This window comes from Scyliorhinus torazame, chromosome 15, assembly GCF_047496885.1.
Source record: "Scyliorhinus torazame isolate Kashiwa2021f chromosome 15, sScyTor2.1, whole genome shotgun sequence".
Taxonomy (NCBI): domain Eukaryota; kingdom Metazoa; phylum Chordata; class Chondrichthyes; order Carcharhiniformes; family Scyliorhinidae; genus Scyliorhinus; species Scyliorhinus torazame.
Genome location: NC_092721.1, coordinates 119,282,042 through 119,304,503, shown reverse-complemented (window position 1 = coordinate 119,304,503; position 22,462 = coordinate 119,282,042). Strand labels below are relative to the sequence as shown.

The 22,462-nt window shown below is 44.0% G+C and overlaps 1 protein-coding gene across 3 annotated transcripts in view; it reads right to left on the bottom strand.

Moving 5' to 3' along the window:
* tmem182a (transmembrane protein 182a) overlaps nucleotides 1–22,462 on the bottom strand; it is a 151,158-nt gene that overhangs the window by 56,800 nt on the left and 71,896 nt on the right. For all 3 annotated transcript variants that reach the window (XM_072476640.1, XM_072476641.1, XM_072476639.1), the window contains exon 2: nucleotides 11,813–11,933. In XM_072476640.1, the coding sequence (XP_072332741.1) occupies nucleotides 11,813–11,933 (121 nt within the window). The remainder of the gene's footprint in view (nucleotides 1–11,812; nucleotides 11,934–22,462) is intronic.

Sequence of the window (22,462 nt, the reverse complement as noted above, 5' to 3'; positions counted from 1 at the left end):
AGCTGCATTCTCAAATTCACCAACAATGAGGCAACTCGTGCCATTACATTTCTTCAGCAGGATCTGGACAACATCCAGACTTGGACTGAGACGTAGCAGATAGCATCTAGGCCATGTAGCCATGGAAGTGTCAGCCAATGACCATTTCAAATAAAAGAAAGGCTAACCATTTCTCTTTTGTCTTTTAAGGCATCAGCATCACAAAAACCTTTCCAATCAACATTGTGGAATTATTATTAACCAAAAGCGTAACTAGCCCAGCCACATCCACACCATGGCTTCAAATGGATTAGTTATTTGCGACGAGCACCTCACCACATGACCCTCAAAGCTTCTCAACTATCTGCAAGTTCTATAGCAACTCATCAAAATTAAGATCACAGCACCCCTTTTTCCTGCAAACTCCTGGACCAAAAAAAAGCAAGACATGCAAAACCATTGGAACACTATCACCTTCCCAAATTATGAACATACAAATTGGAAACAGAATTGTCATTTAACCCTCTGCTCCGCTATTTGATAAGATCATGGCTGAACTGATTATGCTGTCAAAGGCACTTCCTGCCTACCGCCAATACCCTTTGACTCTCTTGTTAGCCTCTGCATTAAAAATATTCAATGACTCTGCCTCTACACTCTCTGGGGAAGTGAGTTCCAAAGATACACAACACTCTGAGAGAAAGAAATTATCCTCTTCTTTGTCTTAAATGAGCGACCCCTTATTTTTAAACTACATCCACTATTTCTGGTCTTTCACACAATGAGAAATACCCTTTCAGGCTCCACCCTCAAGTCCCCTCAGGATCTTGTATGTTTCAGTAAGATCATCTATTGTTCTTCACAATGTCAATGGATATAGGTCCAAGCTGTCCAACCTTTCTTCATTAGATAATGCTCTCATCCCAGGAATCAGTAGAGTGAACTTTCTCTGAACTGCTTCTGACGCAATGATGTCCTTTCTTACATAAGACCACCAAAACTGTACACAGTACTCAAAACGTGGTCTCATCAATGCCCTTTCAACTGTAACAAAAGATCCCTACTCAGTAATCCGATCCCCTTGCTATAAATGACAACATTTCATTTGCTTTAATAATCATTTACTGTACCTGCATATTAACAGCTTATACATTGTCATTCATGTGCCAGATCCCTTTGTACTTCTGAGTACTGCAAGCTCTCTCCATTTAGATAATATTCTGCTTTTCTATTCTTCTTGTCAAAGTGGGGGGGTTTACATTTCCTCAAACCATACTTCATCTACAAAATCTTTTGCAGACTCCTAATTTCCCCATCACAACTTACTTTCCTACCTATCTTTGTATGATCAGCAAATCTAGCAACTTTGCGTTCAGCCCCTTCATCCAAGTAATTTGTATAGATTGTAAATAATTGAGACCCCACCACTGACCCCCTGTAGCACTCCATTCATTATATTCTGCCAACCCCAAAATGACCCATTTATGCCAACTCTCTATTTCCTGTTAGTTAACCAATCCTTTACCTGTACTGATATGTTACCTCTTAAATTATGAGCTAATTACGCTTGATGGGGGACTTTGTCAAATGTCTTCACGAAATTTAAGGACACCACATCCATAGGTTCTCCTTGATCTATCTTGTTTGATATTTCCTCAAAGTACTCTAATCAATTAGTCAAACACAATTTTCGTTTCACAAAACCATATTGACTCTGCATGATCACATTGAGATTTTCTAAGTGCCTGCTATAATCTCCTTCATAATAGATTCCAGCATTTTCCCTATGACATATGGTAGGCTAACTGGCCTGCGGTTTCCTATCATCTGTCTCCCTCCTTTCTTGAATAGTGGAGTTATATTCACTATTTCCAATTTGATGGAATTTAGAGAATTTGGGAAAATCATAACCATTGCATCTGCTATCTCAGCAGCCACTTCTTCAAAGAACCTAGGGTGAAGTCAAATTTTAGTTCTAGCAATTTTCTCAGCACCCTTTCCCTGATGATTTTAATGGTTTTAAGTTCCACCCTCCCATTCAACTCTTGACTGACAATGAAGAAAGGCACAAAATATCTGTTCAATTCATCTGCCATTTTCTTATTTTCCATCAATTCCCCAGACTCACTTTCACAAAGATCAACCCCCACTTTAGTTACTCTTTTCTTTCATAAATACCTGCAGAAACTCTTACGATCTATTTTTATATTTCTTTTCTTGGTACTCCAATTTCTCCCTCCTTGATGATATTTAAGTCAACTTTTGCTGCTTTTTCTGTCCAATCTGTTCACCAGCCATTAACCTTCATGGAACTGTATACTTATTTTTTCTCAATTTGATGCTATCTTTAACTTTTTTGTTTCACCATGGATGGTACATCCTTCCCCAAGAGTCTTTCTTTCTCACTGGAATCTATCTTTGCTGAGTGTCATGAAATATCCCCTTAAATGTCTGCACTGCATCACTACTGACCGATCCCAGAACATAATTTACAAGTTCACTTGAGCCATTTCTGTCTTCCTATCTTCATCATTGCCTTTATTTCATTTTAAAACGCTAGTCTTAGACCCACTCGTCTCTTCCTCGAACTGAATACAACATTTAATGATGTTATGATCACTGCTACCTAGGCTCGCCTTTACTATGAAGTCATTAATTAATCCTGTCCCATTGCAGATTACCAGATCTATACTAACCTGCCCCTTGGTTGGCTGTGGTACATGCAGGTCCAAGAAATTGCCTAAAACAATCTATGAACTCATTTTCCAGACTACCTTTGCCAATCTGATTCATCTATTCTTTACTCAGATTTAAATCACCCATGATTATTGTTGTACCTTTATCATAAGCCCCCATTGTTTATCTCTGTGTATCCCATCCTACAGTGCATTTATTGTTTTGCAAATCGGACATAATGGGCAAGATTCGCCGACCCCTCGCCGGGTCGGAGAATCGCCGGGGGGCTGGTGTGAATCCCGCCCCCGCCGGTTGCCGAATTCTCCACCACCGGATATTCGGCGGGGGCGGGAATCGCGCCGCGCCGGTTGGCGGGCCACCCCCCGCGATTCTCCGGCCCGAATGGGCCGAAGTCCCGCCGCTAAAATGCTTGTCCCGCCGGTGTAGATTAAACCACCTACCTTACCGGCGGGACAAGGCGGCGCGGGCGGGCTCCGGGGTCCTGGGGGGGGCGCGGGCCGATCTGGCCCCGGGGGGTGCCCCCACGGTGGCCTGGCCCGTGATCGGGGCCCACCGATCCGCGGACGGGCCTGTGCCATGGGGGCACTCTTTCCCTTCCGCCTTCGCCACGGTCTCCACCATGGAGGAGGTGGAAGAGACTCTCTCTACAGCGCATGCGCGGGAATGCCATCAGTGGCCACTGACGCTCCCGCGCATGCGTCGCCCGGAGATGTCATTTCCGCGCCAGCTGGCGGGGCACCAAAGGCCTTTTCCGCCAGCTGGCGGGGCGGAAATTCGTCCGGCGCCGGCCTAGCCCCTTAAGGTTGGGGCTCGGCCCCCAAAGATGCGGAGCAGTCCGCATCTTTGGGGCGGCACGATGCCCGACTGATTTGCGCCGTTTTGGGCGCCAGTCGGCGGACATCGCGCCATTTCCGGAGAATTTCGCCCATTATGTTTGAAATAAATTTGACATATATTGGCATTCCTCCACTATCACTGGGTCAATATCTTACAATATTCCTAAGACCTACCATGACCTTCTTAGAGCAAACAAGGGTGGGCAATAAATATTGCAAATATTTGCAATTGATATATTTGTGGAATTTTAGGGGATTATTTCAGTTTTCCACATTTTCTTATGAAAACAAGATTAGTTGAGTGTGCATGCTTCACATTTTGGAGCACCAGCTTGACTCTTCAGATGCTGTGCTTAAACTCTCATATATTCCATACTTATTAGGTGTCCACAAGGCGCCAAGGACCCAGGTTCGATCCCAGACCCAGGTCACTGTCCATGTGGAATTTGCACATTCTCCCTGTGTCTGCATGGGTTTCCTCTGGGTGCTCTGGTTTTCTCCCACAAGTCAAAAGATATTGTGTCCCACTTTTTGTTTCAGGAAGCGGTCCTACGCAATCAATTAAGACCCTTGTAAAAATTTCCTCAAATGCTGGAATGAGTATTAAGGGCGCTGGTTTTATCATCGCTTGAGGTTCCCTATCACTTGTCATGTGTGACATGATCGACAAAATTTAACTACATCTTTATGTAGTCCAGGCCAATGAAAATGTTTTTGTATTTTAGCTTGAGTTTTCCTTACTTCCAAATTACCTCCGACTGGTACCTCATGTGCAACTCGCAACACCTCCTTTCTATACCCTACCGGAAATACCACTTGATGAACTTCTGTCACTTTTCATCCTCCTGCATATGTAAAGGTCTCCATTTTCTCATCAAGACATCAGTTTTAAGGTAATAACATTCTGGTATGCACTCAAATTCCTCTTCCATATATGATTTCGGATACATCCATTTTATTTCTATATGTTCGGCCAACTTTCCTGAACTAAAAATATCCGCCTCATCCTCCACCTGTTCTTGTTCTTTTCCAACCATCTGATCAAAAATTGTTTCTGATAATTCAACTTTATCTTCACTCTTTGATTTCTCCTTTTTCCTTAACCTGTGACTTTGCGACCTTGATAGTACACACGTTTCTGATAATTCAACTTCAACTGGATCTTCACTCTTGATTTCTCCTTTATTATTAACCTGTAACTTTGCGACCTTGATACTACACAATCAGGAAAAATCCCAGGATATTTATCCTTCAACAATTCAGTTGTTTGATTTTCCACTGGTTTATCAACCACAGTAGGCATCACTCCCACCTGCGATCCAGCTATATCATTCCCCAAAATAGATTCCTGGACAAGATAGTTTCTCTATTACTCCTATTACCACTTCACTCTTCACTGGACTTTCCAATCTCACCTGATATAATGGAACATTTCTCCTCTCAGCCTGAATTCCACATATTACCATCTTTTCTGGCAATATTCCTCCCAAACTACATAACTCCGTATCTCTTACTATTAAAGATTGACGCGCTCCCATATTTCTTAAAATTCTGACTTCTTTACCTACTCCTCCTGGTACACATGAGTAAACTTTACCCACGTAAGTAAATTCTTTGAAGAGATCTGGCACCTTCTTATCAATCACCTTTTGATCAGGCTGTCCAATCTTTTGCACCTCCTTCACTTCACTTGGGCTTTCCTTTACAACTTTAACAAACCCCACTGGCTTATTCTGTTTTACCACATCAACCTTCCAGTGCTTTTGACCAGGTTCTTTCCTTAAATGTCTAAACCTTTGTCTGTAGGCTTCAGGCACTAGTTCATATGCACCTAACGTGGATTAGTTCATATGCACCAAACATGGATTTTTTTCACCTCCTCAAACATCCCAGATACCTCCTCTGACTGTGATGCATACACTTCGCCAGCTCTACCTACCAACTTTATTTGAATCAGTAATACCCACATGTCCTGTGGCCATTTCATTTGTTTAGCTATCTTTTCAAATGAAATGAAAAAGGCTTCTACATCCTTCTCATCAAGCCTTGGCAATGCTTGGACATATTTAAATAGATCTATCTGCACCAAGCCTTCGACTATGATGCTCTTTCTCACTATCCTCCAACTGTATGTTTCTCTTTACATCCGCCAATTTTAACTGACTTTCACATTTCATGGCCAGTTTCTGAAGTTCAAAGTCTCTCTCTCTTTTTCCCTGATCTGTACCTCGCTTTCTCTCACTTTTTGTTCTTCTCGGGCTATTCTTTCTTTTCCCCTTTCTTCTCTCTCCTTTTCTCTTTTTCCCTCATTTCGTATTCAAGCTGCTTTAATTGTTTTTCATGTTCAAGCCACTTGATCTGCAATTGAATTTTTGCCATTTCCTATCATTCTGACTGTGTGTCAGGCAATTTTAAATGCTCGCTCAACTACCACCACAATTACCTCTTCTTTTGTATTTTATCATGCAATGTTAATTGCAATGTTTTTGCAAAATCTGAAAGCCATTTTTACTCTCCGTTTGTAAGGTACTGCGTGTGACCTTCTCCACCCCTAAAACCTCTCAGCCTCTGAAAGAGCCATTATCCACAACACACTCCCTATTTAAACTTGAATACAACACAAAAACAAACACAAATATGCTCACCCCTTACTGTCTTTAATTTCACGAGAGATAGACTTTTATCCCACAAGCTCCCAATTTGTAATGGACCCATTTAGAAAGCTCCACAGTATATCATGGAGTTCACCTGACCTACAACTGTTTATTGATTTTGATTAGGATGAACACAAGAGCCTGCCTTCAAGGTGTTATTCAACAGAGTTCTTAGGTGCTATTAATCAAAAAACAAGCTACAGAAATCTATGTATAACCCTTAATGAATTCCCCCTTTTAACTGTTCCAATTCAATAACAAAATCCAAGTAAAACCAGAAACCCCTTTATAAAGGTGTGGCCCAGCACCCGGCACTCTTACTGGTATAAGACTTGGCATTGACACTCTGTTCCCCTTTTAAAACAACAAGTTTGAATTCCTTCCAGAAAGCAATTATCTCTTTTAAGTTATCAAGTAGTCTCCGAACAGCTTTTAAAATAAAGATAGAGAAACACTTCTTTCAACCTGTGCTTTTCAAACCAGTCCAAACTCAAAGCAAAAGTAAAAACTAACAGAGCCACAAACCAGCTCCAAACTCAAAGTGAAAGTTAAAACTCACAGAGCCACAGCACAGCTCCACCCACACAATTACATCGCTGAAGCCATGTGATAAGACAAAAACATTTCTTAAAGGGAAACACCCATGACACCTACAAGATACAACTCAAAAGAGGATGTAAAACCTGTGATACATGCACCAAGAAGAGTGCTTGCGCCTCTTCAGGATGGCCTCAAAAAGAAGGTAGACAGAATGACAAAATTAAAAATAATCATAAAGATTATGAAGAAGAACCTACTGATTGGGTAAATTCCATGGTATGTGTAAAGAAAAAGAATGGCGATATTTGCATATGTATGGATTCCAAAGATCTTAATGGGAACATCAAAAGAGAACACTACCAAATACCAAAGCGTGAGGAAATCACATCTGAGATGGCTGGTGCACAATTCTTTACGAAACTTGACGCATCCCAAGGTTTCTGGCAGTTAAAGCGAGAGCAACAAAGTACTGCACTTTGGACGATATTGCTTTCTGAGAAAGCTGTTTGGCATAATTTAGGCATCAGAAATTTTTCAACATGCCATGGAGCTCATAATCGAAAGCATCGAAGGTGTACGTGTGTACCTGGATGACATTATCATTTGGGGCTCAACCATAGAAGAGCATAATCCGAGGTTGCTTAAAGTTCTATCGAGCGTCAGGAGAAATGGGCTGAAGCTCAACAAGCAAAAGTGCCAATTTAGAATAACTTGAGGTCACATTCCTAGGTGACAAGCTCTCATCGCCTGGCATTGAACCTGACAATGATTCAAGAAATTCTCAACATGCCAAAACTACACAGCAAGAAAGCCATCTTAATAACAATAATCTTTATTTGTGTCACAAGTAGGCTTACATTAACACTGCAATGAAGTTACTGTGAAAATCCCCGAGTCACCATACTCCGGCTCCTGTTCGGGTACGCTGAGGGAGAATTCAGAATGTCCTATTCACCTAACAAGCATGTCTTTGGGGACTTGTGGGAGGAAACTGGAGCACCCAGAGGAAACCCACGCAGACAAGGGGAGAACGTGCAGACTCCACGCAGACAGTGACCCAAGCAGGGAATCGAACCCCGGTCCCTGGCGCTGTAAAGCAGTGTTAACCACTGTGTTACCATGAAGAGTGATGGGTATGCTCAATTTTATCGGGAAATTCATTCCAAACCTGTCAGCAAAAACAACACATCTATGTGATCTCCTGCACAAGACAACGGATTTCACTAGGACTGAGCAACATGAGCAAGAGTGGAAGAAGCTCAAGACTTCACTAACCACCAGGCCAGTTCTCACATTTTTTGACCCAGCTAAGCAGATTAAAGTGTCAACAGACATGTTGAAAGATGGTCTGGGAGCAATTCTTCTGCAACACGAGCATGGCGATTGGAAACCAGTCGCATTTGCATCACATCCATGACGACACCAGAGCAGAGGTATGTTCAAATTGAAAAATAATTCCTAGGTTAAGTTGAGGCTTGGAGAAATTCCATGGCTACATGTATGGGCTTACAACTTTCACAGTTGAGATAGATCATCGTCCTTCATCATCAAGAAGTATCGCAACCAAATATCTCCGCGCTTTCAGAGGTTGATGATGATGGTACAATACTATGATTTCAATCTAATCTACACACCAGGCAAATATTTGTTCTTAGCAGATGCATTATCGAGAGCACCGATACAAAATATTAGTAGTGAAATTGCTGACGATTTAGATCTGCATGTCAACCTTATTTCCACACTACTACCAGTGTTAGATACAAAACTAGGTGAGATCCAAGAAGGGACCAGGAAAGGTCAAACTCTTCAAGAGGTGATGAGAAACATCAACTCACACTGGCCCAGAGGTCAATGTATGGAGTTCTACAATATAAGGTCTGAACTCAGTGTCATTAATGGAGTGGTATGTCATTTGAACACTATGGTTATACCTCAATCTCTTCACAAGGATGTACTTAAGAGGATAAACGAAGGACATGAAGGACATCTTGGGATTGAGAAATGTAAACGGAGAGCTCGCTACTCTGTTTACTGGCCAGGTATAAACCAGGATATTGACAGGATGGTCAGTTGTTGTGACACATGCTAGATGCATCGTTGCAAGCAAACAAGAGAACCCATGCAAATATCTGATTTACCGACAGCACCATGGCTGAAAGTAACTACGGATCTCTTTCACCTACGAGGGAAAGATTATTTAATTATCATAGATTATTTTTCGAACTATCCGGAAATGGCTACTGTCAAGCATAACGGCAAGCAGTGTAATACTGCATACCAAGTCAATTTTTGCTAGACACGGAATTCCTCAAGTCATCGTAAGTGACAACGGTCTTTGTTTTAGCTGTAAAATGTGGCAACACTTCGCAGTCACATATGATTTCAATCACGTCCGTTGTACCCACAAGCCAATGGCAAAGCCAAAAAAGGTGTACATATTGTCAAGCAGTTGTTGAAGAAGGCATTGGATAACTAATCTGATCCATATCTCGCACTATTGAGTTACAGAGCGTCACTATTGTCACATGGTTGATCGCCAGCAGAGTTAATCATTAATAGAAGTACAACACTTCCATACTTGGAAAAGGGGGAGAATGCAGTGGTACTGCAAGAAAACAAAAGCAGTTCTATGATAGTGTCCAGAACTTTACCACCTCTGAGTACTGATGACATTGTGAGAATAGAAGATTCAGGCAATTGGTCGAGAAAAACCATTGTACTTGAAGAAGTAGCACCTCATTCCTATAATGCACAGACAGAAGAAGGGTTGGTTTGAAGACGAAATCGTCGGGCACTCTTGAAAATCAGAGGAGACTTTCACACCAACCTGATGGATGACGAATAGATGTCAGAATCAACATCAGCTGCAGTGTCAGATAGTTCAGCAGTTCCTGAGTGTCATGTGAGAGTACCCTTTAAGAAATGGGTGTTTAAGAAATGTACTTTTAAGAAATGGTGCTGCTCATGTTACTGGAGTGATGTCAGAGTGTGGGTGGAGCTGAACTCCACTTCTGCTTTTTGAGTTTCAGTTTGAGAAAGCTTGGGTGAGTCTGTGAGCTGCACTGCTGTTGATCTCTGCCATGAAGGACTATCACTTAATCATTTGGTGATTTCAGAAGAATTATAAATGTTTTCAGTATTGAATATAAATCTAATGTGCTCCTGTTTGAAGGTTTGTTAAGTCTTTTGGATGGTAAAAGGACAGCATACAGGTTATTTAGTGTTGCATTTTTTGGGGGGGTGTATTTGATTTACTGGTTGCTAAGATGTTCACTGTTTGTTTTAGAAAGGTTAACTTGAGTTCATAGAATAAACATTGTTTTGTTTTAAAAACCACTGGTCCATTTTCTGCTGTACCATTTCTGCAGAGTGAGCCGTGTGCTCCCCATACCACAATCTATTAAAAGTTGTGGGTCAGGTGAACTCCATGATACACTTTGGGATTCTCTAAACCCTGACCCATAACACTGAGCATGAGAATGTCATGGAGAACATTGAATCTACAAGTTCTGAGCAGCAAGGTCAAACTTTGAGAAGAACAACCAGAGTCAGAAAAAAAGCTGATTGACTCAATTTGTAGATTTGGACTATTTGTACACACTACGCTTGAAGTTCTTGCATATATATATCATTATATTTATTAAACCAGTTTTTAAAATGTTAAAGAAAAAAGTAATGCTGTTAGTATTCAGGCTAATTATATCACATGTATATATACTGATGATAATGTATTAATTTATTCCTTCAAAGGAAAGGAGAAGTAGTGATATCATGGTTGTGTTATAATTCACCGACTGACCACTAGGAGTCTCATTAGTATATAAGTGAATGTTAGAGTCAGATGAGCTCAGACTGACTAGGGAGCTGGGAAAGAGGTTGCTTGTCCATGTTAATACTGTTATTCATCTGTTGTTTTGTATATATTTGACCCACATTTAATTTTAATAAATCATTTACAGCTTTAGCTACAAGTGTTCTTGTACTATAAATCAGATCATCCGACAAGAACATTACACAAGCCACTTACTATGTAAAAAAGCATTTCCTCATGTTGTCGTTGCTTCTTTTGCTAATCACTTTAAATTGTTGTCCTCTGGTTCTAAATCATACCAGCAATGGAAACAGTATTTCCCCATCTACTATTGGTTCTCTAAGGAAAATAAACCTATCTTCTCCAGTGGTCTCCATTTTGATTTTTTTTTCCCCAAATGCCAGTTTGTATCTCATTTTCATATTTTGCTTTCAATCAGATCTATCCTTTTTTCTGCCATTAACACATACTTTGGAACCAGGCTTTGTTTCTTTACTACACAGTGACCACTCGTTTTGCCTTTTGTTCCATGACATTTTTATTATTTAATCTACCCCTCCCTAATGTTTCCCTGAACTTTCCTTTTGTTCGGTGCTTATCCTTACACCCTGATTTGAATCAGGTTGTAATATTTGTAATTCTCCAGTTCTCTGGCTGTATATAAGGTGGATCAGAAACTTATGGCCAATACCTCTGCAATTTCCACCCTTACTTCCTTCTGTATCCTTGGGTGCATCTCATCCTCGCCTGGCGACTTATCAACTTAAAGTACAGCCATCCTTTCAAATACTTTCCCTTTTCAAATTTTAGCCCTTCACGTGTCTTAGATCATAGAATTTACAGTGCAGAAGGAGGCCATTCGGCCCATCGAGTCTGCACCGGCTCTTGGAAAGAGCACCCTACCCAAGATCAACACCTCCAACCTATCCCCATAGCCCATTAACCCCACCCAACACTAAGGGCAATTTTGGACACTAAAGGCAATTTATCATGGCCAATCCACCTAACCTGCACATCTTTGGACTGTGGGAGGAAACCGGAGCACCCGGAGGAAACCCACGCACACACGGGGAGGATGTGCAGGCTCCGCACAGACAGTGACCCAAGTCAGAATCGAACCTGGGACCCTGGAGCTGCGAAGCAATTGTGCTAACCACAATGCTACCGTGCTGCCCACTTAACTGCTTCCTTCTTGGGACTTGGGCAACACCTCCTTCCCTGGTAAAGACAGATGCAAGGACAGGCATAGTGAGTGACAGATGCAAAGTTCTGAATTAAAAGATAATTTTACTCACTGAACCAGAATTTCCAGATGTCATCATCGACCACTGCTTCCTTAAACCAGCATCTCCAGAAAAAACCCTCATGATGAAAAGTGGCACCAGCTTGATGGGGTTGCACAATTATATCGCCCTTCTAAACATGAAAGGAAATGTGAATCATTCCATCACTTGCAGTATTACAACATTCAAAAACATATTATTAAAATATCATCTTCATTTTTTAAAATTTCTGTTAATATTCCAATTAAGTTGACTGAATACAAAACAACCAAAATCAATTTTACCAAATTATTTTTCAAATTCTTTTCTGCACCACTTTCCATTAAAGTGAAAAATTTCATGACCATTATTGAAAGAAAACTTTATTTGACTGAATTAATTGTATTAAAACATTGATTATATATATTAAGATAAATTAATACTCAAAACTTGTCATTTTAAAATGCATTGTGAACTCTTGTATCAGCCAGTGCCCCTCAAAACATTCACATTTACGTCCAATATCATATATGATCTATATGTGGCAAAAATATCATGGTTTTTAAAGTTAAGCTTTGTTAATGTTAGCGCCACCATAATACCGCATTTCAGGAACAAAACCTGCAAAAATGATTGCCAACTCAATGAAGGAAATGGAAGGAATAATAGAATGCAAATAATCTAATTGCTTTACTTGGCTCTTTTGGAATCTGTTAATGAGAATGGCATCAATTTCCCTCATCAGCAAACAATGACAACAATACAGCACCTTTAATGCAGTTAAGCACCCCAAAGCACTTCACAAGATTGATTAAGAGGCAGAAATCTGAAACTGTACCTTATGGGGCACCATTCTCCCAAATTTAACATTGCATTCCAATCTCCGAGATTCCCAACCTGCCCAAATGGAATGAAGCTGGGGATCCCCTGGGGGACCCCCACGAGTGTCGTTGCATCTTGTCCCCATTTGTGGGAATCAGTGCTGAACGGCACTCGCCCAAGCTCTCTGAGGCGAAGAGATTGGATCTCAAAGCCTCAGGTACCTTGGGAATCTACATATTAGAGTGAGGCTTACTGCCTCGCTCTAATATGCACATTTTCAAAAAAGTGATCCCGCCCACAATGGGTGGGATTCACATCCCAACGTCTTCATTCAACTCTCCATAAATTTTCATGGCATCAGGTCAAACATGGGCAAGGAAACCTCCTGATTATCACCCACTGCTGTAATTCAGCCAATGAATGAATATTCATCTGGACTTAGGAGGAGGAGCAGGTTACCAGCTCTTCCTCCTGTTCATTAACCTCCAAATTAAATTTGGGAGAATGGTACCAGCCTCCCCGAACAGGCGCCGGAATGTGGCGACTAGGGGCTTTCACAGTAACTTCATTTGAAGCCTACTTGTGACGATAAGCGATTTTCATTTTCATTTTATTCAGCCCTTCGAGCTTGCTCCTCCCTTCAATAAGATCATGGCTGATCGGACTGTGGTCTCAACTCCACCCTGCTGCCTGCACACAAAACCTCCAATCCCCCGTCTACTAAATAAATGTCCAACTCAACCCCAAACAAATTCAATGGCACAGCCTCCACCGGATTTTAGGGAAGAGAACTCCACAGATCAACACTCTCAGATAAAAAAATTCTCCTCATGTCCATCCCAACTCCCATGACCACTCCCCCCTACTCCCCTGGCTCCAACCCCTCCTTACATCCCGCCTTCCCCATTTTAGCCCCCCCCCCCCCAATGGCTATCAGGGAGGGAAAGGCCAACACCCCAAATATCGGGTCATCCAACACCCCAAATATCGCCACCTCTAGTCTCGGAACCACCTCCACCCCCAGCACCTCGGACATCATGTCCAAGACCACCTGCCAGAACCCCCTCAAACTTGGACATGCCCAGAACATGTGGACATTTATTTGCAGCGCCCCCCCCCCCCCCCCCCCCGCACACTGCTCACATCCTGTACACCAGCAAAGAACCTACTCATTCTCGCCACCGTCGTATGAGCCCTTTGTGCCATTTGAGCTGGATGAGGCTTAGCCTCACGTGATGAGGACACTTTCACCCTCCGCAAGGCCTCCGACCATGTCCCAGCACCCCCCCCTCCTCCCAATTCCTTCTTCCATTTCCTCTTAATATCCCGCCCGGGCACCCTCCCACTTCATCCACTTCTTATAAACATCCAACACCTTCCTCCCCCTATTTCGTCCTCCGACAGCACCTTATCCTGCAACCCCAGGGGTGGCAGCCCAAGAAAAGACGGCAACTCTCTCCTTACAAAGTCCCAAATCTGCAGGTTTGTAAATCCATTCCCTGTGTCCCAACACCGATCCCACCCCCACGGCTCATTTCCTAACCATAGCAATATTCGCCGCCCAGTAGTAATTCATCAAATTCGGCAATGCATGCTCCCCTCCACTCCAACCAAGAAAGACCGTCTAACCCTGCCACACAATCCCAGAGATCAGCCTATCAACCTTTCTAAAAAACGACTTGGGAGGTTCTGAAATACAAGCAGAAACCTTGGCAGCACTGTCACTTTTACTGTCTGCACTCGTCCTGTCAGCAACAGCGGCAGCACATCCCACCTCTTAAAGTTTGCCTTCATCTACTCCACCAACCAAGCCAGGTTCTGTTTTTGCAACTGCGCCCAACCCCGCACCACCAGAAATTCAAATACCGAAAACCCGCCCCGAACACCCTAAATGGTAGCTACCCTAGTCTTCTTTCCTGCCCGCTAGTCTCAGTCGGGAACACCTCACTTTTCCCCATATTCAAATTTTATCCCGAGAACCAGCCAAGCTTCCCCAGGATCCCCATGATGCCTCCGATGCTGCCCACCGGGTCTGAAATACACAGTAGCAGATCGTCCGCATACAATGAGACCCTCTGCTCGATGCCCCCCCCCCCCACTCCACCCACACAATCCCTCTCCAATCCCTCGACGCCCTAAAACGCCATTGTTACCGACTCTATTGCCAAGGCAAAAATCAGATCCCAAATATTTAATCAGATCATCTTCCATTCTTCTAAACTCCAATGGGTACAGCCCAACCTGTTCAACCTTTCTTCATAAGTCAAGTGAATGTCTGTTGAACATAATTTAGTTCAAGCACTGAGAGTATCAAAGGAATAGAATGTTCTCTGGGCAGGGGATTTCAATGCCCATCACCAAGAATGGTTCAGCCGCACTACCATTGACCTAGGTGGCCAAGTTCTGACTGACTGGACATGTAGCCTTTACACTCACCTGTCCCTCGACCTTCAGTTGAATGCTTACTGGACTATGGAATTGTGTTGTTGATGGCTGGAATCCCTAGTTATTCAGCAAATCACAAAGCCACTCTGATGTTGCTGATATCAATCAAAACTGACTGCCTAGCATGGACATTGACTGTGTGATGAGTAATATACTGGCCAATTGTTTTCCTCCTCTGATGAGCCATCCCCCAGAGCCAATCAGGCCCGCCAGAACCCTCCATTAACACACTGATTACTGATGTACCTGCAGCTCACCATATCTCTGCACCAAGCACCCACACAGATACAGGTGGTGACAGAGAGTGTCCAGAGCACTGGCAGTTGGAAGATTGCTGTACACCAGGGCCATGCTGAGTCTGGGGCAGATGGTGAGCCTCAGGTGTTGTCCATCAGACAGTAGATGCTGGATTTCTTGGAGGATGCGCAGGAAGGTCTGTCAGAGATCCCTGAGGGTCTGGCGCCATGGTCTCTGTAATGGAGGAGTCCATGTGCAGCATGATACTGCGTTGATCTGGAGCTCTGAGTGCACTGCCTCCTCTATTGGGAGAGTGGTGACTGTCATGGAGAGGCAGCTCAAGTAAAAGACTCAGGGGTCCCTGGTGTTGCGCTTGGACATGCAAGCCCTCACACGACCCCAATCTCTCTGCTAGGTGCGGAGCAGTATGAACAGAATGTTAGTTTCGAGCTTGACGCATCAATGGGCTGCTGATTGGGAAACAACATGCAGATCCCCCACTGACCGCTGGAATAATCCCCATGCATAACAATTGAGTATACTGTGACTTTCAGAGCCACTGGCATTCGATGCTCACCCACACAATTGGAGGTGACCTCTACCCCAATCATATGGCACAACGATGTCATGGTGTCCCATGAGAGGTGGAGCCTCCTGCAGCAGTGGACCTCAGACATGTTGCGATAGCTGTACACTCTGGCAGCAGGGTAGTGGCATCTTCTGCAGTGCAGTACAGCTTGCTCGCCCTACTGGTCCTACACCCCAAATGCCTAGGCCTTGCCTCCCACATCTTCCTGTGGAGTTGCCTACAGACATCTGGTCTCCTATCCCTAGGATTCACCTCTTCATCCTCAGAGGGTAACAAAAAAAATACTTCAAACAGAGGAAAAGATCTGATATCTCAGGATTAAAGCAACACCAACCTCTCCCCGATCTCCTAACTTTCTCCAGCCCGCTTTTATGCCTCGCTTGAATGAGAATTGTGAAAGAAAGGGATGGCCACCTGCACATGTTGCCCATGTTCTGAACTAAAAATTGCATGAACAGCATTAAATTCTAGTTGATTGCACTTTTAATGGCCTAAAGAAGCGAATTAATTGTCGGAAGGTGTGCTTGCGACTCGCGCGTGCCGCACGCCATCCAAAATATGATGAGTATGCATGATGATATCAGGGCACGTCGGACGTGCACCTAAAAATATCACAATAATTCAAGCCTACAGACTTCAATTGGTTTCTCCTTTAATTTCTGATTTGGGGGCATTTTGCTGCAGCATACTATTTTAAAATGTCCTCTGCTCTTACAGGAAGGGCATTCTGCATTTGTTAGCAAGACATTCTTCACACAGATGCAGTCTTTTCCCGCCACAGTGACAACACTGAGTAATGGCGGTGACCGCATCCTCAACACTCTTTCCCTGATTTTGAGTAGGTGCGCTGCTACTTCTGACTCCTACAATCTGCACTATTTCAGTCACTTTGATACATGAAATCTCCCCGTTACCTTGAGACAATATACATTTTTGCTTTTTCACTTCTGCTGGCCCTGTTAACTGCATAACCTTTGATTGTGATAAATCCTCCCTTGAATGTAGAAAGTCTGATAATGCCTCCTCCAAGACTCCTATAACAATGTGATCTTGAATTAATTCTTTCAGGGCTCTATCTTCGTATTTCTCAAATCATCAGATCTTTGGGTACATCTACTGAACTTCTCCCTTTTTAAGATTGTGTTCCTGCTATGGCTGAAATCTGTATCAAAAGATTTTTGAATGTTTTAATATGTCACAGTTTCTTCATTTATGTCCTGTCTGGCCAATATGTCATCTACACTACTGCCTGTGGTGTAGAGAAGGATACTGACCTGTTCCTTGTTAAGCTCCTCTGCTAGTCCCAAAGCGGCTTTGCACCTAGTAAATCCACAATGCCAGTTCTGCCACTTCTTGGCTTGATCTGGATTTTCACATGTTCAAAGTACTCTGGTAAAAGTAAGATCATCTCCATGACTTTTCTTCACTCCAGCCTTTCTTCGAGTTCTAGTGACACTATTCCCATATTGTCCTTTCTTCTGAATCATTTTCCTTGCAACCTTTTCAGTCATTGGGCTTTTTCCGTGGTGCCTTTTCTGTTGATTTTTTCTGCTGCTGCCATCTGGTATCAGCAGGGTCAAAGCGCAGAAGAGCAATAGTCATTGGGGACTCGATAGTCAGGGGCACAGATAGGCGCTTCTGTGGACGTGAAAGAGACTCCAGTATGCTATGTTGCCTCCCTGGTGCCAGGGTCCAGGATGTCTCCGAACGGGCATCCTGAAGGGGGAGGGCAAACAGGCAGAGGTCGTTGTACATATTGGTACTAATGACATAGGCAGGAAGGGGCATGAGGTCCTGCAGCAGGAGATCAGGGAGCTAGGCAGAAAGTTAAAAGACAGGACCTCTGGGGTTGTAATCTTGGGATTACTCCCTGTGCCACGTGCCAGTGAGGCTAGAAATAGGAAGATAGAGCAGCTAAACACGTGGCTAAATAGCTGGTGTAGGAGGGAGGGTTTCCGTTATCTGGACCACTGGGAGCTCTTCCGGTGCAGGTGTGATCTGTATAAGAAGTACGGGTTGCATCTAAACTGGAGAGGAATTAATATCCTGGCCGCGTGGTTTGCTAGTGTCACACGGGAGGGTTTAAACTCGTATGGCAGGGGGTGGGTACAGGAGCAATAGGCCAGAAGGTGAAAGCATTGAGGGAGAACCATTGAATAGGGCCAGTATGGCTCTGAGGAAGAGCAGACAGGGAGATGTTGCTATAAACAGTGGGTCTGGTAGCCTGAAATGCATATGTTTTAATGCAAGAAGTATTACGGGTAAGGCAGATGAACTTAGAGCTTGGATTAGTACTTGGAACTATGATGCTGTTGCCATTACAGAGACCTGGTTGCGGGAAGGACAGGATTGGCAGCTAAACGTTCCAGGATTTAGATGTTTCAGGCGGGATAGAGGGGGATGTAAAAGGGGTGGAGGAGTTGCGCTACTGGTGAGGGAGAATATGACCGCTGTACTACGGGAGGACACCTCAGAGGGCAGCAAGACTATATGGGGAGAGATCAGGAATAAGAAGGGTGCAGTCACAATGTTGAGAGTTTACTACAGGCCTCCCAACAGCCAGCGGGAGATAGAGGAGCAGATAGGTAGACAGATTTTGGAAACAAGTAAAAACAACAGGGTTGCTGTGATGGGAGACTTCAACTTCCCCAATATTGACTGGGACTCACTTCGTGCTAGGAGCTGAGGCAGGGCAGAGTTTGTAAGGAGCATCCAGGAGGGCATCTTAAAACAATATGTAGACAGTCCAACTAGGGAAGGGGCTGTACTGGACCTGGTATTGGGGAATGAGCTCGGCCAGGTGGTAGAGGTTTCAGGAGGGGAGCATTTCGGGAACAGTGACCATAATTCAGTAAGTTTTAAAGTGCTGGTGTACAAGGATAAGAGTGGTCCAAGGGTGAATGTGCTAAATTGGGGGAAGGCTAATTATAACAATATTAGGCGGGAACTGAAGAACCTAGATTGGGAGCGGATGTTTGAGGGTAAATCAACATCTGTCATGTGGGAGGCTTTCAAAAGTCAGTTGAAAGGAATTCAGGACTGGCATGTTCCTGTGCGGAAGAAGGATAAATACGGCAATTTTCGGGAACCTTGGATAACGAGAGATGTTGTAGGCCTCGTCAAAAAGAAAAAGGAGGCAGTTGTCAGGGCTAGAAGGCTGGGAACAGACGAAGCCTGTGTGGAATATAAGGAAAGTAGGAAGGAACTTAAGCAAGGAGTCAGGAGGGCAAGAAGGGGGTCACGAAAAGTCATTGCCAAATAGGGTAAGGAAAATCCCAAGACTCCTTACACATACATAAAATGCAAGAGGGTAGCCAGGGAAAGGGTTGGCCCACTGAAGGATAGGCAAGGGAATCTATGTGTGGAGCCAGAGGAAATGGGCGAGGTACTAAATGAATACTTTGCATCAGTGTTCACCAAAGAGAAGGAATTGGTAGATGTTGAGTCTGGAGAAGGGTGTATAGATAGCCTGGGTCACATTGAGATCCAAAAAGACGAGGTGTTGGGCGTCTTGAAAAATATTAAGGAAGATATGTCCCTAGGGCCTGATGATATCTACCCCAGAATATTGAAGGAGGCTCGAGAACAAATTGCTGAGGCCCTGACAGAAATCTTTGGATCCTCACTGTCTTCAGGTGATGTCCTGGAGGACTGGAGAATAGCCAATGTTGTTCCTTTGTTTAAGAATGGTAGCAAGGATAATCCAGGGAACTACAGGCCGGTGAGCCTTACGTCAGTGGTAGGGAAATTACTGGAGAGAATCCTTTGAGACAGGATCTACTCCCATTTGGAAGCAAATGGACGTATTAGTGAGAGGCAGCATGGTTTTGTGAAGGGGAGGTCGTGTCTCACTAACTTGATAGAGTTTTTCGAAGAGGTCACAAAGATGATTGATGCAGTTAGGGCAGTGGATGTTGTCTACATGGACTTCCGTAAAGCCTTTGACAAGGTCCCTCATGGTAGACTGGTACAAAAGGTGAAGTCACACGGAATCAGGGGTGAGCTGGCAAGGTGGATACAGAACTGGCTAGGACATAGAAGGCAGAGAGTAGCAGTGGAAGGGTGCTTTTCTAATTGGAGGGCTGTGACTAGTGGCGTTCCGCAGGGATCAGTGCTGGGACCTTTGCTGTTCGTAGTCTATATAATTTGGAGGAAAATGTAACTGGTCTGATTAGTAAGTTTGCAGGCGACACAAAGGTTGAAGGAATGGCGGATAGCAATGAGGACTGTCAGAGGATACAGCAGGAATTAGATCATTTGGAGACTTGGGCGGAGAGATGGCAGATGGAGTTTAATCCGGACAAATGTGAGGTAATGCATTTTGGAATGTCTAATGCAGGTAGGGAATATACAGTGAACGGTAGAACCCTCAAAAGTATTGAAAGTCAGAGAGATCTCGGTGTACATGTCCACAGGTCACTGAAAGGGGCAACACAGGTGGAGAAGGTAGTCAAGAAGACATACGGCATGCTTGCCTTCATTGGCCGGGGCATTGAGTATAAGAATTGGCAAGTCATGTTGCAGCTCTATAGAACCTTAGTTCGGTCACACTTGGAGTATCGTGTTCAATTCTGGTCGCCACACTAACAGAAGGATGTGGAGGCTTTAGAGAGGGCGCAGAAGAGATTTACCAGTTTGTTGCCTGGTATGGAGTGCATTAACTATGAGGAGTGGTTGAATAAACTTGGTTTGTTCTCACTGGAACGACGGAGGTTGAGGGGCGACCTGATAGAGGTCTACAAAATTATGTGGGGCACAGACAGAGTGGATACTCAGAGACTTTTCCCCAGGGTAGAGGGGTCAATTACTAGGGGGCATAGGTTTAAGGTGCGAGGGGCAAGGTTTAGAGGAGATGTACGAGGCAAGGGGCATCTGGACATATACATGAATAACATGGGAATAGAGGGATGCGGACCCAGAAAGTGCAGAAGATTTTAGTTTAGACGGGCAGCATGGTCGGCACGGGCTTGGCGGGCCGAAGGGCCTGTTCCTGTGCTGTACTTTTCTTTGTTCTTTGTTCTTTGTTTATCATTGTTGTGGGTCTTAGCTTAGGTTTTTCTCAACCAGGATTGATAGAAACTGGAGGTGAGTTTGTTGGCAAACTTTAATTTTTATTAACCATTCACCGAACTATCTACAGTGCAATGCTCAGCACAAGACTTAACGTATTACTATCTCTCACCACGCTCTGTTGTCATGTGATATTACATCTCGATGATTTACACTGTCTATTTACATATTTAATGTTGATTCTTTACACTACATCCCCACCCAAGACTCTGGCTCTATTCGATGCATTATTTACATTATCCTATATCAGACATGCTGTAGACAGAGCTAAGCAATCCCATATCCAAAGGATCAGATCAAAGATTTACAGTGCTGCCACATCCAATCATAAATACCCCTGGACAATTAAACAACTAACAGAAAGAAAGAGACTTCATGAACATCCTCATCCCACATGAAATGAAATGAAATGAAAATCGCTCATTGTCACAAATAGGCTTCAAATGAAGTTACTGTGAAAAGCCCCAAGTCGCCACATTCCGGCGCCTGTTCGGGGAGGCTGGTATGGGAATTGAACCGTGCTGCTGGCCTGCTTTGGTCCGCTTTAAAAGCCAGCTCTTTAGCCCTGTGCTAAACCATTCCCTGAGGGTTTTTAAAAAATAATTTTTATTAAAGGTTTTCATAAATTATCAATAAGAAAATGAGAAAGAAAAAAGAACCCAACAGGGTTAAGTACAAAACACAATCTAAAAAAGCAACCCCCAAACCCCTCCCCCACTGTACATAAATAATAAATTAACATTAACACCCCGACTTAACACAACAGGTGTATACACCCCCTCAGACCCTCCAGTGTAAATAACATAAACAAAAATAAAGTAAACACCCCCGTCCCCCCCCCCCCCCGCCCCCGAGCTGCTGCTGCCATTGACCAATATCTATTGTTCTGCCAGAAAGTCTAAGAACGGTTGCCACCGCCTAAAGAACCCTTGCACCGACCCTCTCAAGGCGAATTTCACCCTCTCCAATTTAATGAACCCTGCCATATCGCTGATCCAGGATTTCCACTGAAGGAGAATCCTTTGCCGGGCTACCAGGGATGCAAAGGCCAGAATTCCGGCCTCTTTCGCCTCCTGCACTCCCGGCTCCTCTGCCACCCCAAATATTGCGAGCCCCAGCCCAGTTTGACCCTGGATCCTACCACCCTCGACACCGTCCTCGCTACGCCCTTCCAAACTTCCTCCAGCGCTGGGCATGCCCAGAACATATGGGTGTGATTTGCTGGGCTCCCTGAGCACCAAACACACCTGTCCTCACCCCCAAAGAACCGGCTCATCCTTGTCCCGGTCATGTGTGCCCTGTGTAGTACCTTAAACTGTATGAGGCTGAGCCTCACGCACGAAGAGGAAGAATTCACCCTCCCTCGGGCATCTGCCCACGTCCCCTCTTCGATCTTCTCTCCCAACTCCTCCTCCCACTTACCTTTCAACTCCACCACCGAGGCCTCCTCCTCCTCCTGCATCATCTGCTAAGTTTCCGAGATCTTCCCCACTCCTACCCACCCCCCCCCCCGAGAGCAC